This window comes from Aspergillus fumigatus, chromosome 2 (assembly GCF_000002655.1).
Source record: "Aspergillus fumigatus Af293 chromosome 2, whole genome shotgun sequence".
NCBI lineage: Eukaryota > Fungi > Ascomycota > Eurotiomycetes > Eurotiales > Aspergillaceae > Aspergillus > Aspergillus fumigatus.
The window spans coordinates 4,168,350-4,182,839 of NC_007195.1; the positions used below are offsets into that span (position 1 = coordinate 4,168,350).

The following is a 14,490-nucleotide window of genomic DNA, read 5'->3' on the forward strand; positions in this document are numbered from 1 at the left end:
GCGAGAAGCGAAGAGCGACTGTTCGGACCGGGGATCTGAGGTGTTATCTCAGTCCAAGCATTCGTTTGGCGTTCTCATATACAACGTAGCTGATCGAAACGGCGGGTGCTACTTTGAGAAGATTTGGCGTAAGTCCTTTGTAAAAGCCACGGGGGCCTTCGGTTTGAAGTGTTTTTCGCGCAACATCAGTGATACCGGTGTATGTTGTGGGGTGGAGTACAGTGCCTTGGGCCTGTAGTCTGGTACGAAGGACATTTAGTGGGTAAACAACGGAAGCGCTGAACCCGCCGCTCAGAGCACCGATCGCTCCTGTTGTGAAGTTGTTGAGAGGAACATCTTCTTCATGGCAGTGGTTAATCCGGGCTTGCCGCGCAAGGAGAGCGCGTTTCAAATATTCAAAGGTTGACAGATCGATGGCGGCATAAGGAAACATGCCAACGAGGCCTAGAGGCAAACCACGAAAAAAACCCAGGAGGCCTGCTTTGTTCCACACTTTCCGAGCAGTAGCTGCGATGAGTTGATTGCCTTTCAAACCACCCTCAACGGTGTCACATTGCATTCGGCTAAGGCGGGTTAGTTAGCTTTATAATAGAGTTTTTTTGTACTAAACCACCAGGGCTTACAATTTGAGGGTGTCGAGAGGGTAGACGAAGCATCTACATCACCGTTAGATAACGCTATTTTCTGGGGAGATATCGTCACATACTGGGCCACCATCCCACCAAATCCACCGGACAGGAACTGCGACGTAGGCTGGAGTCGTTTAGGATCGTTATGTCCTTCAAAACGAGCGAAGGCACGTTTTGCGGACTATTCATCACATCATTAATTGCTGACCAAAAGTCGCCTTGGTGGACGATAATGTCATACCTCATAGGCTCCAAATTTGATGGCTGATTCGGGCATAACTTTGACGACATTCAAGCCGTTTCCTTCCGGCTGTCAGTAGATTCTGTGGCACAAGGAGCAGTTAACATACCGGCAAACAAGCTCCGTATCCCCCCAGCACGCCATAACTCCTTTACGGCACCGACAAGTGTCCTGGAAGCAAAGCCAGCTGCCTTCAATGGAGCACCATCCTTCGCTACCTGAGCAGCGCTTTTCTTCGCGCCAGTCTGGGCGATAAGATAAACTTTAAGTCGATCTAAAGGCGCGGTGGCTGTTCTTGATACGGCGCCTGCGATCCCGCCCGCAAGAAAATAACCTAATTGAGGAGTGTTCTCGGTCAACTTCTGTTCAAAATTTCGGAAGGACATCCACATGGCGACAGTCCTAGGAATAGGCAGCCACTCCAACTCGAAGTCATCGTCTAAAGCGAGAGAATCATGCTCTAATGCGGCGCCCAACAATAACGTCCCGCCGGCTTCGGCGTAAGCTGGTGGAACCAAGGCTGTCAAAGAGTGGACAGGGAAGATATTGTACAAAATGTCTTTGATGGCCAAAAGATAACGCGTAAGAAACGAGTGGTCTGTACCTAAACCCTGCAGATCATTGATGTGGACATCTCCTTCCGGGTTTAGATTTCCCGTCGCTGTATAATATGAAAAAACAGCGTGCAGGTCGGATGGCGAATGGGCGGGAAGAAATAGAAGGAAGTCCCTGAAATCGAACGGTCAGCCATCACTAGCAACTTCATCTGATCCTTCAGGCACGTACCTCCACTCTGGATATGAAATGACACCATCCTTGTTTGAGTCAACATCCTCAAAGAAGGCGTCTAGTTTAGCGCTAGACAATGTGATCCCAGAACGAGAAAAGGCAGCCCTTAGTTCGTTCTTGTCTATCACTCCATTTTGGTTGCGATCGATGCTCTCAAACAGTCGCCATAGCCTGTGTTCGGTATGGTCGACAAAGGCTCGAAATTCTAATCATCATTAGGCAGGTAAAAAAACCTGGCATTCAACCAGTTTGCAACAGGAGAGGAAAAAAGCTCCTGATAGAGTCCGTATGATCTTACCAGAGAAGTCTATGTATCCATCGCCATTGGTGTCAACCGTCTGCAGGATATTTCGTATCATGTCATCCGCATTTTTCAACGCTGTCAAGATTGCGATAGCCCAGGTCAGTCAGCTGCTCAAGGCGCACGGGATCCGGTCAGGGAGTATGCTCACGATGGTCGATCCTCTTGAAACCCTTCTTTAAGCCATTGATATCGAGTTGACCTTTTTTCTGGACGTCGAGGCTTTCCCAGAGTTTTGCGACTCTTTGGTCACGTTCATCTTTGGACTCGCCGATTGCCATGTTCGATGTTTATCGACTATAGCCGAGGACCCGTCATTATTTTCGGAGAGGTCACAAAAATTTGAGGTCGGAGCTTTCCCTGTGAGGGCAGGGGTTCGTATGTTTTCGTGATGACTGGTGCATCGAATCCGTAGATATTGCAATATGAAGGGAAAAAACCGCTATATGCTGTGCATTATTATTGCAGTTGTTAATGAAATGAAGCCCAACACAAACTCTCCATGAGAAATCCAGCCGCAATGATTTGCTTTCCTTACGACATCAGCCGGAAGAAAAGCAGGTTCCGGCCCGGTTCACGGGACCAGAGGGCCCAACCCTACTAGTCCCCTTTAGGAAAGGATTTTACCCCGATTACATGTTCCAACAGCATAACTATTTAGATGAACTGGATGCCGTGGCATGCGAGATCTCTTGCAGTCGGATATACCTAAAATCGTTCTTTGGATATTTGAGTTCAAGTGATCCCTTAAGAAAGATTTGTCTGTGCTTGTCCACTGTGTCAAGTTGACTCATATGGTCTCTTGTTACGAATGATAAGCCCATATCATTTATCTCCAGTGCCATCATGATGAATCTATCAACCTGAACAAGTAAGGCAATATTCAGGTGCTTGATCAAGGTTCGGAGATGGCGGCCAATTATTGGGCGTCAACCCAGCGTCGACATTGGCTGTTTACAAGAGAAAAATTGGCGGAGATTCGGGAAATCTTTCGTGAAGGCGATAAAGTTGCTCATTCCCAGTTCCCTCTACCGGACCAGAGACTACTCAATATCTATTTCAGTCAGCGTAAGCGAAAGCCAGATATGTCTCTCAAGAAGGAGATTGGGCTGATTGCAAGCAGAACTTATAAAGCTTGGAAAGCGAATGTCAACTAGACAGCAAGCTCTTGCGACTGCTCAAGTGTATATCAAGCGATTCTATACGAAGAATGAGATCAGGCATACAAATCCGTACCTAGTTCTTACGACTGCCTTCTATCTCGCTTGCAAAATGGAAGAGTGTCCACAACATATCCGTTTTGTTGTCGGTGAAGCCCGGAGCCTCTGGCCAGGTATAGAATCCGACATGCGGTTTGCATAACATCGCTAACGAATATCAGAATTCATTACCCCGGATGTTTCAAAACTAGGCGAGTGTGAATTTTCCTTGATATCAGAAATGAACTCGCAACTCATTGTGCACCATCCATATCGAACATTATCAGAGCTTCAGCCCGAACTGTCACTCACATCAGATGAGGTTGCTCTTGCATGGTCTGTGATCAATGATCATTACCTGACGGACCTACCTCTCCTATATGCTCCTCATGTCATTGCTGTTATGGCGATCATTGTTGCAGTTGTCTTCAAGCCAAATTCCGGAAATTTCCACGGGTCTGCGGCGCCTGTCCTCGCCGGCGCAATGAGGGATGGTGGAATGAATGTGCTGGCTGCATTAGGAGACCGGACTGGTTCTGGGCCTCCTCTCAAAATTCAGAAACTCATCAATTGGCTTGCTGAGAGTGAAGTTGACATTAAAGGTGTCATTGAGTGCACCCAGGAATTGGTGTCGCTCTATGAAGTTTGGGAGCAGTACAGTGAGAAGACTTGCAAGGAGCTACTTGGGCGGATGGTCAAAGCTAAAAATCTGGACAAATGACACTTATCTGCATTTGACTTTAGTCTCAAGGGCATTAAAACGGCGTTCAATCTCTTCAGTTGTTCTATTGGCATGTTCTAGGCGCAGTTTTGTCTTATTCTGTTGTTCGGTTATTTCGCAGGTCGTGGACATATACCCACAGGCTCATTCTATACGTGCTCAATCGCAGGTATGTAGATAATTCTATAGCTCACTATCTCTGTCTTAAAGATACGGTTTTTCGACCTGATGAGCCCATAGTTTTGGGTGTGCAATCAAGATCATCTCATGGCTCACTTAGCAAGGTTCTAGCACTTGCGGCCCCAGGGTGTGGAAACCAGGGCTTTTCGTCTGCTCCGTCGTACTGGGACTTTGGCGATCATCACTAAAACATACTCTGCTAGCTTACAGTATCTTGAAGAAGTTGGAAAGGACTCCTATTCCCTCCCTTCCTGCTAACTACTAACTGCTAACTACTACTGAATGAGTTCCCTCCTATTCCCAAACTACCTGAAGGAGTTAGCATCTATATTTGGTTCCAATGGCTGGTTCCGGCTATTCGAAGCTATTAGCCTAGTTGGCTAATCGAGTGCAACTCCTAGTTGAAGCAGATCATGTATCGCAATGGTCGTTATCCAGCGATCCGCCAACAGGGAGTACTCATTCGTTCAGAAGGTCATGACAAGATGCAGCGCTTTAAGTCACTGATCATGACCCGTCACTGACATCGCGACTGCAGAAGGCAGTGAAATGTCTGAATCACCCCTCGGATGGTCCTTGAGAATATTTGCCTCGAGTTGAACACATTAGTCCGGCCTCTTCTACACACCAGTAGAAGCGTAGGCCGTACGAATCCGGAAAATGCTACTTATGTTCGCAGATAGCTTGAATCAGGGTAACTGCTATGTTAGTGTGATAACAACAGTGTTCAAGTGCAACCCGCATGTCGAGAACGATAGAACAGATTTGATGGACATCCTCCATGGAACGTAAACGGATGGCATTGAGCTCTCATGAACAGTTGGATAATCCCCACTGCGTCACCTTAGAGTGGCTCGAATACCTCAGGACTGGAATTGAGAGGGACGGATCGAACAACCGCCATGAGATTGATCAGAACAATATGTAGTACAAGCAAGATTGCAAACAAGGTTCTGAACCGTGTGAGGGGTAACTCTTCGGTCCTGTCTTGGGCCCCTCACATTCAATAAAGAGACTTGGGAAGACTGAAACTCCCACCGTAAGACTCCCAATCATAAAATGATGGAAGAAGCGGTGAAATGAGCTTGGAGTACTTGGAGAGTGCCTACACTTAGGTATCTTCGACCGAGTTCATAGGTTAGAAACATGGAAGTAATGATTTTGAAATGATGTTAGCTCATGCATTATGCAGGAGGGAGCCTTTGCACCAATGACCAATGAGACTAGTGCCCAGCCATGCACTCAGGAGAAACAAGAAGAAACACACATCCTGATCCCCAGGAGTCGATGTGCAGTAGCGCAAGGGAGAGGAGAGGGGTTGTGTGGTCCGATGGCATGCATGGTCCTACTTCGTTTGTACTTTGAGCGGATATGCCACTGTGAAGTGCTTCATTAGGCGCCGTTGAAAGTTGTTCCTCTGTTTTGCCACATTCAGCATGATTCTACATGTTTCTGTTCAAAGAAGCGATTATTTCTACTCCTATCGTGGAGACATCTCTATCCGAGGATGGGCATTAGATTGATTTAGAAACCCATATAATCTTTTGCGACGATCTTCTTCGTATTCTGCTATTGGTTACCACCAAGGACGCATGGTTCGAATTTTTAGGGTCGATTGTACGAATTATGAACACTTGTCGATGGTTGGTCGATTCCAACGGCCACTAATGCCATCCGATTCTGGAAGGAATGTGGTACCTGCTTCGAGCCTGGAAGAGCTGCGTCAAAGCTATTTCGACAGCGAGGTACCCGCTCAAGACCTTCTCTCAGACACATGGGTTACACTCAAGTTGGTTCCGGAAGGTTTCCTTCTGGATCTCCGGCAAACGATGTCTGTCTGCATGCTACATACCTTATGATCTCGCAGATATTGTTATTGTTGACCAGATGTCCAAGGCTAAGGTTCCCCCAGGACCAGATGGCACGGTTCAAGTGAAACTAAGCCATGACACATTGCCCAGAGTGACGACCACGAATCAAGGCACAAAAGGACTGATTGAGTGCAATCATTGCCCGCAGATATCAAGGTGGAATGGCGCTTGCTGGGTCCGCTTCCTAGATTGCAAGTTGCAACGCATGCCTGTCTGTCTTCGGAAATGGCCCTCATACCAGTACCTTACAGTCCCTACCTTACATTCTCTCTCCTTTCTTCGATCATCAGGATAGTCGAGAGGACAATAATAGACGTCATTTGAGAATTTAAAACTTCCATTAGAGCTACAGTATGCTTCCTGTACATCCACCAGCGCAACCCATGTGCAGGAGCTGACTGACGGGAAGTCTACATGAGCAGAGTCCTTTTGATAGTGCTGCATCAGTTCGAATTCTGGATCTAAATAATAGCAGTCATTGTTAGCAGGAACTTTATTGAATCATGCCTACAATCATACACATACCAACCTGGAAGCAGGAAATTAAATGGCAGAATAAAACATTAATTCTCCTGGTCTTTTGCCAGTCCATAGCTGCACTCCGTACCATCAAGTAATGGGAATATCGCCGCAGGATTGCCAGCTAAACCCAATCAAGAAAGCCCGGATTTCAGTGGAGAGACCAGAAGAAGATATATTTACCAAAATAAGATTAGCCTGTAACTAAAAAGACGTCACGTATGGTATTATACTAACCGCTTTTAGTAGATTTGAGTAATACTATTGGCTTTATTTCAAAGTGGCTGTCTTGTCTCCACTTTTAGCTCCTCTTGATGGCTACCATTGGCTTCTTAGGTTCCACCTTGCCACCCAGATGCCGCGGACGGACTTCTGGTTGAATTCTGATTGCCCTAAGAGTACTGCGTGACCTTCATTAGCGCCGAAAGTGCAACGCAGAGATTACCATACAATCCCTCGTCAGGACCAGCTTCATTATTACATGCCATGTTGACTGTATGGTAAAAATTGTACTGATCTGGTACTGCCTTTGCATGGGCTCCACTAGCTCCTAAGGATTGAGGACTCACTCAGCCCCAGCAAAACAACTGCAGCCCCTCCTGGCCTGTTGCCTCCATCCCGAGCATTGACTTCCCTTTTCTTCGCTCCCGGTTCTTCTTTTCTACCTCTTGTCCCGCCCATCGATTCATCATTCCCCATCCCACAACCAACTAAAACACAAATTCGACCCGACCTTTCGCGCTCACTCCCACTCTTATTCCTTAGTACTATCATTCCTACATCCCCTTTGTATCTTTTGTCTTATATACTTGCATTTCAACTGTCTTCTTCCGTCTATACCATTCTCTCTCGCCTTTGAAAACGTTTTTGTTGTCCTCAGGTATCGAGTTGTGCTGGATTTCTGAAACTGCCTCGACAACCTGAGTCAGTGACATCAACATACTTTCGTCCCTCTATTCGCCACCACAATTATATCAGAATGTCTACTTTCTTCTACGGTCATCACCAGCAGCATCACCACCAGGGTGCTACTAGCCACATGCCATCATCAAACAACCACCATAACGGCCGCTCTCGCAGAGGGCCCAAGATGGCCTCTCAGAATGCTCAACGTCAATTCCGCGGTGTGAAGAGTATGAGAGAACTTGCCGAAGCCCCTGCTGTGACTGCCTTCCGTGCACGGTTTGAAGCTGGACGGTCTTTCGACCTGGACGACGACCTGGAGTTCTGTCCGGGTCTCCTTACAGAGGACGATGTATGTTTTGACAGCCCCGTTTTCGGACCTCCCGTTCCCTCAAGATATTGGCCGAGCGCCTAGGACTCTTCCAACCAGCTAAAGTTCGAGGCATTTCATTAACACTCGATATCACAGCTACACTCAATTCACTCTGCTTCCTCGGATCGGTCGTCTCTCTCTAGCGGTTCTCCAGACTCATCCCCTCTTCAACACCAGATTCAGCCTGTCCAACAGGTCACGCCATCAATCTCCTTGTCTCCTGCATCTAGCAATTCGTTCGTGCATTCAGGGGTTAACATGGGTTTCCAACAGCCGTCGGCGGTTCGCACTCGCAAAGTCATTCCCATCGTCAACCCTAACACCGGAATGACATTGACCAGCCCGCCCACGTCGATTTCGCCTGGTGCGATGCAGAATGCCCAGCGGCGGTGGTGAGAACTGCTATCTGCCCGGTCGCCATGTCAGTGACAGATTTCCGGTCATGGCATGTTTTCTCTTCTGCTGTCTCAGCTTCTGCATCATCGCGATTCCCTAACCGCCGGTTATAATTCTTCTGGTACTTACTTCCATACGGCCATCGCATCTTATCACGACTCAACCGAAGTTTCTTTTACGAGCGCAAGAAACCTAAGAGGATAAACTAGTGTTTTCTGTATATACACTTTTTTCCGATGACGACCTACAGCACATCTGTTAGATTCTCTGCTATGCTTCATCCTATTGCGAGCGACGGCGCCTGCGATTCGACTTTAGTTTTGCATTCTTTTCACACCCACACACGATACCTTGTTTTATCTTCCGGTTAGGGAAAACTGCTCCTTTGGCCTTGGGGTTTGGCCGCGATGATGATAGAAGCGCGGCTTGGCGCTTTCATGTCTATGGTCCGGAGTTGCTTCTGTTCGGTGTGCTATGGCGACTGTGTCAGATATGTTCGATTTTCTGCCGATTCATCCTCGGATATTGCTTATTATTGGGGTTACTGATTTTTGGGCGGGACGGAATACTCATGCTTCAAAGGGATTAGAAAGGCGGAAACGATATACGTCTGCATTGTTGGGTTGATATCATTGGTTCTGATTGGGATTTCTGTCGGTGACATCACATACTCTCGTCGGGCGTTATTCCCATATGTTCCTCGCAATGTTTCATTTCTATTTTTTTTTTTTTCTTTGATGTCTTTGTGGATTTTCTCTTCTCTTTCCTGTAAATTGATTGAGAGTCGGAGTCATGGTGGTGCTCATTGCACCGCTGCAATTGACCAACTGGCCAAGATTGTCTCTGGCTGGAAGCCATTGACCTGCCGCACTTACCTTTCAAGAAAAAAAAAAGTCTCGCTCCCTTGCTGTGTCTTGGTCGATGCTGCACTTCTTACACTTCTCTACCTATGCTTCCATTGTTGGTTTGGATGTTACTTCTGTCATAACTTCTCCCGGAGAGTACTTACCATCATTCAATGTATTATTGTTTTCGAAAGGCTCTATTCAATCTGCCATTTTGACTCTCTCCTTAATCGTGTCTTTGCTGCCGAAATCGAATCCAGTCCCATGCACAGTGATCAAAGCCGAGTCAAGGTTATTGGCACGGAGCCAGTCCACTGTATGCATTAGGTCAGCACCGCACACGGATCAGTAATTGGTATTGGTGTATGAAGGTCTAGCGATGCAGGAGATTGTGCCGCCTGATTTTCTTTATGTGCTAGGAGCAACTAGGTCCAACGATTTTCAAGACGCGACATTGGAATTAGTCGCGAGGAGCGATGCCGATGATGACCAGCTAGAAGAAGGCACAAGCGATTGCATTTGGGAGCTTCGGCATGTCTAGAAGTTAAGACTAAAGTAGTGTACTAGGTATAGAGATTGCAGAGGATATTCTTCAATATATAGACCTTGCTGCATGGAACATGAACATGAAAACCAGTTCCAGACCTATATACATGATGTCATTACCTGCGCTATTACTTGCCAGACACTGCACATCAATAGAGAGCAGGATAAATGGGGGTGTTTTGAGGATGCTGGGCGGACAAGATATATCAGCACCGTAATCTATCCAAAGATAAGCTCTCAGGCAGGGAAGTAAAACTAGACCGCAAGAGCTTCTACTTACCATACTAGGACAGGATCACAGCTACCTTATTGCTAATAATGGACTTCCTTTCGTCCATTCCCAGTCCATCCCAGGATGGCTGAAACGATTGAGTAGCAGTGACGTCATTACTGACACCCACTCGCAAGATGTGGGCATTCTCGTTTGCCCTTATGGAGAGGACCCAGGGGAGCATGATGATTATCGTAGTTACTATCAGCCCCGAGGGATCCAGTCAAGCTTGGCCGAGGTGGATGGCATTCTTTTGGCGTTGCGTATGCGTTTTTCGCTTTTACTTTAAAGTCGTCTCGTTTCCCGCTATTGATGTGTGCTTCACTTCTAATCTAGTGACATCCCATCTTTTCTATCACCTAGTATATCCGACACAAACATAGTAACTATTTGTCTTTGACTAGTTCATATTGAAGGTGAGTGTTAGCCTTTGATGCTGTAGCATACTCTATGCTCTTGCATCCCATTGTTCAGTTGCGCACGGCGTCTATTGCTCGGGCCACGCAACTAGACCCTATCACTAATAAGCAGCAAAGTGTACGCGCTAACAGACCTCCCAAGCAGAGTCATACACCTCAGATCGTCATGTCTTTCCTCACCTCCGTACGTGCATCGATCACCCACCGCGTGGCCATCAGACCAAGCTACAGGGCCGTCTCAGCCTTCCACAACTCCCCCGCTCGCCTGGGCTTGAACGAGTCAGATGGGAGTCAGTCTCATCCTTCCATATGCTCCTCCAATTTCAAATGACTAATGTGAGAACGCAGACCGGGATGATCTGGACTCCTACTACGAGGCTGAGAAGGAAGATCTGTTGAAGAGTACCAAGGAGGGCAAGGCGAAGTGGAAGGGCGAGCTTGCTAGCAACAGTGAGGCATCGGTAAGGGCCGATTGATTTCATTGAAGGTAAAACATTAATTGATGATTGGGACTAGGTCAAGGCGGACCGCGGCGAGCTTGACAGCGACGATAAGGACTTCCAATCACTCCAAAGTCGCACTAAGGATCTGCCGAACAGGAGTGGGCCTGTGAACAAAACTCAATAGATTCCTCTTATTTGGTAATTCGGCTGTGGAAGGCTCTCTCGATTCGGGTGTTGGGCGGTTCGGTAATTCACGGGAGTTTGCATGTTAACATGTACTTTAAGAACACATGCCGTGAATGCAACGAATAACGTTATCAGATCAACAGTTTATATTAATGACAAAGGGATATCGATATAGCATGAATCAAGGAGCGTAATAAATTGTATCGAGGTAAGACAATCCCATCTAACGCACCAAGAGGGTACCATGTATCGGGGGACTCCAACCGTCCGCGGAGAAGAATCAGACAGACGCCCATGTTCGCCTTAACACCAGGTCATATATTAGAACAGCAAATATTCGTGTAGGGGGAGATGAGCCATAAGACGATCCGGATATATATGCCAATCGCTCATTTCAAGATCACAATCAGAATGACTAGAATGATAATCAGACCAATGATGGTCATCATACTCCAGTTCTCACCTGCCCTCTTTCGGATCTTATCCAGCCTTTTCCTCGCGCCATCCAATCGTCGCTGGTGCCGGTCGACATCGCCATCCATGCCATCAAGCAGTGCGATGTGTCCTTCCAGCTCATCGCCAATCTGAATGCTGAGCTGGTGCTGTCGCCCGATTGACTCCCCCAGCCGATCCAACTGTTCATCCTGCTCACGGAGGGTCTCAGCGTGATGGTCATAAATCTGTTGATTGGACATGTTGGAGTGGTCCGGACTTGGAGGAGAAGGAGAGTCGCGGTATGGCTGGAAGAGGTTGCGACGATTTTCATCAGCGTCTTCCGCTGCGGAATCCATGAATCGGACAGACTTGGAAGGCGGATGCTGTGGAATAGGCTGTTTCAGGTCAGGAGACGACTTCTTGACATTACTGAAATCCGAGTCCAAGACCGAATCGTCTTGTTCGTGAAATTGGGATGAAAGGTCTCGATATTGTGACTGTAGATAATGGAGTTGATCTTTAAGATCAATGGCGGCAACATCGTTCGCTTCCCCCAAACGCGATACTTCCGATTCTACCGATTCAATGCCTTCCCGTAGAGATTCTAAAGAGCGGGAGATTTCTCCATCCTGACTATTGGGCTCCAGATTCAACGAGATCGCTCGTTGCCGCTCCAACAGTGACAACTTGATGTGATCAGCAAGGAGGAATAACTGAGATGGGTTCGGCATTTTGAAACAGCAGTTGTGGCCTCGATTCGGGCGAGGTATGTGACAGGTATAACGACCGTGGGAAGCCTGGAAGATGAGACCAGGACACCCAGCGCTGATGAGGCAGTAATGCGGAAGTCTGAGGCTGACTACTCGGGAATGGAGGAACACGGCGCAGGCGTCACAGACAGGTCACGTAGGGGCCTCTGTTGGTGAGAAGCTGTAGACACTGACAGTAGAAGTGAAACGGGGAAACTTAAAAATCTGGATACGTCGTTGACGGTCTTGGATAGTGGTTGACAATGATGGATGGGCTGGATGAGGCCTTCTCGGCCGGCGACGGGTTGATCTGCCATTTCCGCATCATCTGCGCCCCGCAATAATAATGGCAATCGCTGGTGGTCACCCTGTTTCCATCCATCCGATGCTGTTTCAGTCCCTTTCTCAACATTCCTTTTACGCCTCGTCTGCAAGCCTCAAATTCATCCAGAGTTTTTACGTATCACAGAGATCATCAATCTAACTGCAGCCACACTGTGACCCTGATGGGTTGCTGTCATAGTTATCGTTTCATCTTCAGACCTCCACGGCAACTCGACAGACGATCATTTCTCGATAACCCCCTTTTGAATTATACCTGAGCGCTGCGTGTCCCGCATGCGCCTATTAAACGGAGCCATTTGTCTGAAAGCGACAGATACCGGACGCTTTTGCCGACTATGAACCTCGAGGAGCTTCTGATGATGGAGTCGAGCTGCGACCGTGAGGAGATCGTTGACCTGCGTGCTCTGGAGTATGTCTCGAATTATGACGACCACCTTATGTGTGCAATATGCCACTGTCCATTTATTCGACCAGTTCGCTTGCAGTGCGATCATGTTTTTTGTCAAAAATGCCTGAATTCCGCCATTACCACGTTTGCCGCTGGTCGAGATGATTTCACATGTCCGAGCTGCCGCACACCGACTCGAGATGTCTACCTCAATGTACCTCGACTATTGATAAATATGTGCGACGACGTACGAGTAAAGTGCCCGTTTTCGAGCGAGGGTTGCCAGGAAATCATACCGAGAGGTCATGTTCAGGCTCACGTCGATAAATATTGTGGGTATAGGCTCATGGATTGCCCGGGGACACTTTGCGACAAGAAGACCAGGAAGAAGGATCTCAGCCCCGATAAGAAATGCATGCATGAGCTGCACCAGTGCTCTCGTTGCGACGAGGAGGTGATGGAGCAGGATTATGAGGTTCGTGCTATGCCCCGACGATCGTCTTATATTGTGGTTAACCCTGTTTTTTTTCCCGTTTTATCCAGGAGCATGTAAAGCAATTGTGTCCCAGCTTGAGAACAACCTGTCCCGACTGCCAAACCACAGTCTTTCGAAAAGTGCTGAGGGATCATATTGAAACTTGCCCGGAGGCAATACATGCATGTGCCGCATCCAAATATGGATGCCCAGTTAAAGACAAGCGGGCCGACCTGGCGACACATGAGCAAGCATGTCCACTCATCGCTATAGGCCCTTATTTCGAAGCTCAGAATGCCCGGCTTGATTCCCTGGAATTGACCATCCGCCATCTTCAGCAGCGAAATGAGATCTTTGAGGACGGACTAGCCAACATTCGCTCTACCCTACTAGATGCTTCGCATGCCGTTCCTGGACAGCATACAGAGACACGCCTAAGACCTTCGGGGCGGTCAGGGTCACCAGACCCTCCGCACCTATCGGGCAGTCCCTCACACGCTGATCATTCTGGTGCAATGTCTTCTAATGCCGCCACTACGACATATCTGCTGGCCCTGCACGAGTCTCTTCGAGAAGAGGTTGGTCAGCTTTCACATGCAATCACCGATTTAGATGCTCGCGCTAGCATGGCTATCATGAATGAGTGTCTCCGTATAAAGGAAGACATGGCTCACACAAATGCTGCTGTCAGCAGTATTCGCATGCAGATCCAATGGCTGATGAACCCTCGCCTACACCAGGGCCAGCGAGCTATTGGTATGCGCGGAAATAATGGCAGCAGTAACAATGATGAGAGCAGGACTGGCCAACTAGGATCGTCTACGTCTGGTCCATCCTCAGGCTTGCTCAGACCCCGGAGACCGAGCGATAGCGGACGGGAGGGTACCAAACTATGACTTTCTGTCCTTGCTTGCTTCATTAAGCATGCAATTTATGATAATGACATAATATAATACTCTTATGACGGGCCATGACATTGGGTAGCTAACGGTTTGGGTATTGTGCAGCATCTGACGTTCACCTTGCACTGAATTCTTGTATATAGTATGCTTTTCGGAGTCGACTGGTCATGAACGGCGGTCGTTCATTTTCTATTTGTCTTCAGTCGGTTATTGAGGGCTTAATAGCACTTGAGAACCTCTCTGTGTCCCGGCATGCTCGTGTATGGTACCTGCTAGTAGTTCGAAGTATTGAGTCTACCTCTGACACGTGGGCTCATCGGCACATAACATGACCGTATTACGGCGAAGGTTTTTTACGGTGATG

The 14,490-nt window shown here is 47.8% G+C and overlaps 6 protein-coding genes across 6 annotated transcripts; 4 read left to right on the top strand and 2 right to left on the bottom strand.

The window, feature by feature from the left end:
- Positions 1-43: 43 nt before the first annotated feature.
- On the bottom strand, positions 44-2,487 carry AFUA_2G15780 (calcium-binding mitochondrial carrier protein; the record flags this gene model as incomplete). The annotated part of the gene is made up of 8 exons (XM_750820.2): positions 2,112-2,487; positions 1,958-2,038; positions 1,657-1,864; positions 980-1,599; positions 871-932; positions 707-810; positions 624-656; positions 44-563 (listed from the first exon to the last, which is right to left on the bottom strand). The coding sequence occupies exons 1-8, from the start codon at positions 2,239-2,241 to the stop codon at positions 44-46; spliced, it is 1,758 nt and encodes a 585-aa protein (XP_755913.1). The 5' UTR covers positions 2,242-2,487.
- A 118-nt stretch (positions 2,488-2,605) lies between these two features.
- On the top strand, positions 2,606-6,614 carry ssn8 (cyclin-dependent protein serine/threonine kinase regulator SSN8). Its single transcript, XM_750821.2, has 4 exons — positions 2,606-3,028; positions 3,084-3,293; positions 3,342-6,282; positions 6,341-6,614. Exons 1-3 carry the CDS (start codon positions 2,869-2,871, stop codon positions 3,878-3,880), a joined length of 909 nt encoding a protein of 302 aa, XP_755914.1. The 5' UTR covers positions 2,606-2,868; the 3' UTR covers positions 3,881-6,282; positions 6,341-6,614.
- Positions 6,615-6,945: 331 nt separating this feature from the next.
- Positions 6,946-9,532, top strand: AFUA_2G15800 (DUF4452 domain-containing protein). The gene is made up of 2 exons (XM_750822.2): positions 6,946-7,705; positions 7,823-9,532. The coding sequence occupies exons 1-2, from the start codon at positions 7,430-7,432 to the stop codon at positions 8,120-8,122; spliced, it is 576 nt and encodes a 191-aa protein (XP_755915.1). The 5' UTR covers positions 6,946-7,429; the 3' UTR covers positions 8,123-9,532.
- A 436-nt stretch (positions 9,533-9,968) lies between these two features.
- Positions 9,969-10,830, top strand: AFUA_2G15810 (uncharacterized protein; the record flags this gene model as incomplete). The annotated part of the gene is made up of 3 exons (XM_750823.2): positions 9,969-10,493; positions 10,552-10,664; positions 10,720-10,830. The coding sequence occupies exons 1-3, from the start codon at positions 10,235-10,237 to the stop codon at positions 10,828-10,830; spliced, it is 483 nt and encodes a 160-aa protein (XP_755916.1). The 5' UTR covers positions 9,969-10,234.
- A 391-nt stretch (positions 10,831-11,221) lies between these two features.
- AFUA_2G15820 (syntaxin family protein) lies at positions 11,222-12,398 on the bottom strand (the record flags this gene model as incomplete). The annotated part of the gene is made up of 2 exons (XM_750824.1): positions 11,222-12,092; positions 12,250-12,398. The coding sequence occupies 2 exons, from the start codon at positions 12,396-12,398 to the stop codon at positions 11,222-11,224; spliced, it is 1,020 nt and encodes a 339-aa protein (XP_755917.1).
- A 298-nt stretch (positions 12,399-12,696) lies between these two features.
- On the top strand, positions 12,697-14,412 carry AFUA_2G15830 (uncharacterized protein; the record flags this gene model as incomplete). The annotated part of the gene is made up of 2 exons (XM_077804224.1): positions 12,697-13,224; positions 13,293-14,412. The coding sequence occupies 2 exons, from the start codon at positions 12,697-12,699 to the stop codon at positions 14,118-14,120; spliced, it is 1,356 nt and encodes a 451-aa protein (XP_077660385.1). The 3' UTR covers positions 14,121-14,412.
- Positions 14,413-14,490: the final 78 nt, after the last annotated feature.

Coding starts and splice junctions, on each gene's coding strand:
- AFUA_2G15800 (XM_750822.2), top strand. CDS start 7,430: ATGTCTACTTTCTTCTACGGTCATCACCAGCAGCATCACCACCAGGGT. Junction 7,706..7,822: donor GTCTCCTTACAGAGGACGAT/GTATGTTTTGAC, acceptor TCGATATCACAG/CTACACTCAATTCACTCTGC.
- ssn8 (XM_750821.2), top strand. CDS start 2,869: ATGGCGGCCAATTATTGGGCGTCAACCCAGCGTCGACATTGGCTGTTT. Junction 3,029..3,083: donor CAATATCTATTTCAGTCAGC/GTAAGCGAAAGC, acceptor GATTGCAAGCAG/AACTTATAAAGCTTGGAAAG. Junction 3,294..3,341: donor AGCCCGGAGCCTCTGGCCAG/GTATAGAATCCG, acceptor AACGAATATCAG/AATTCATTACCCCGGATGTT.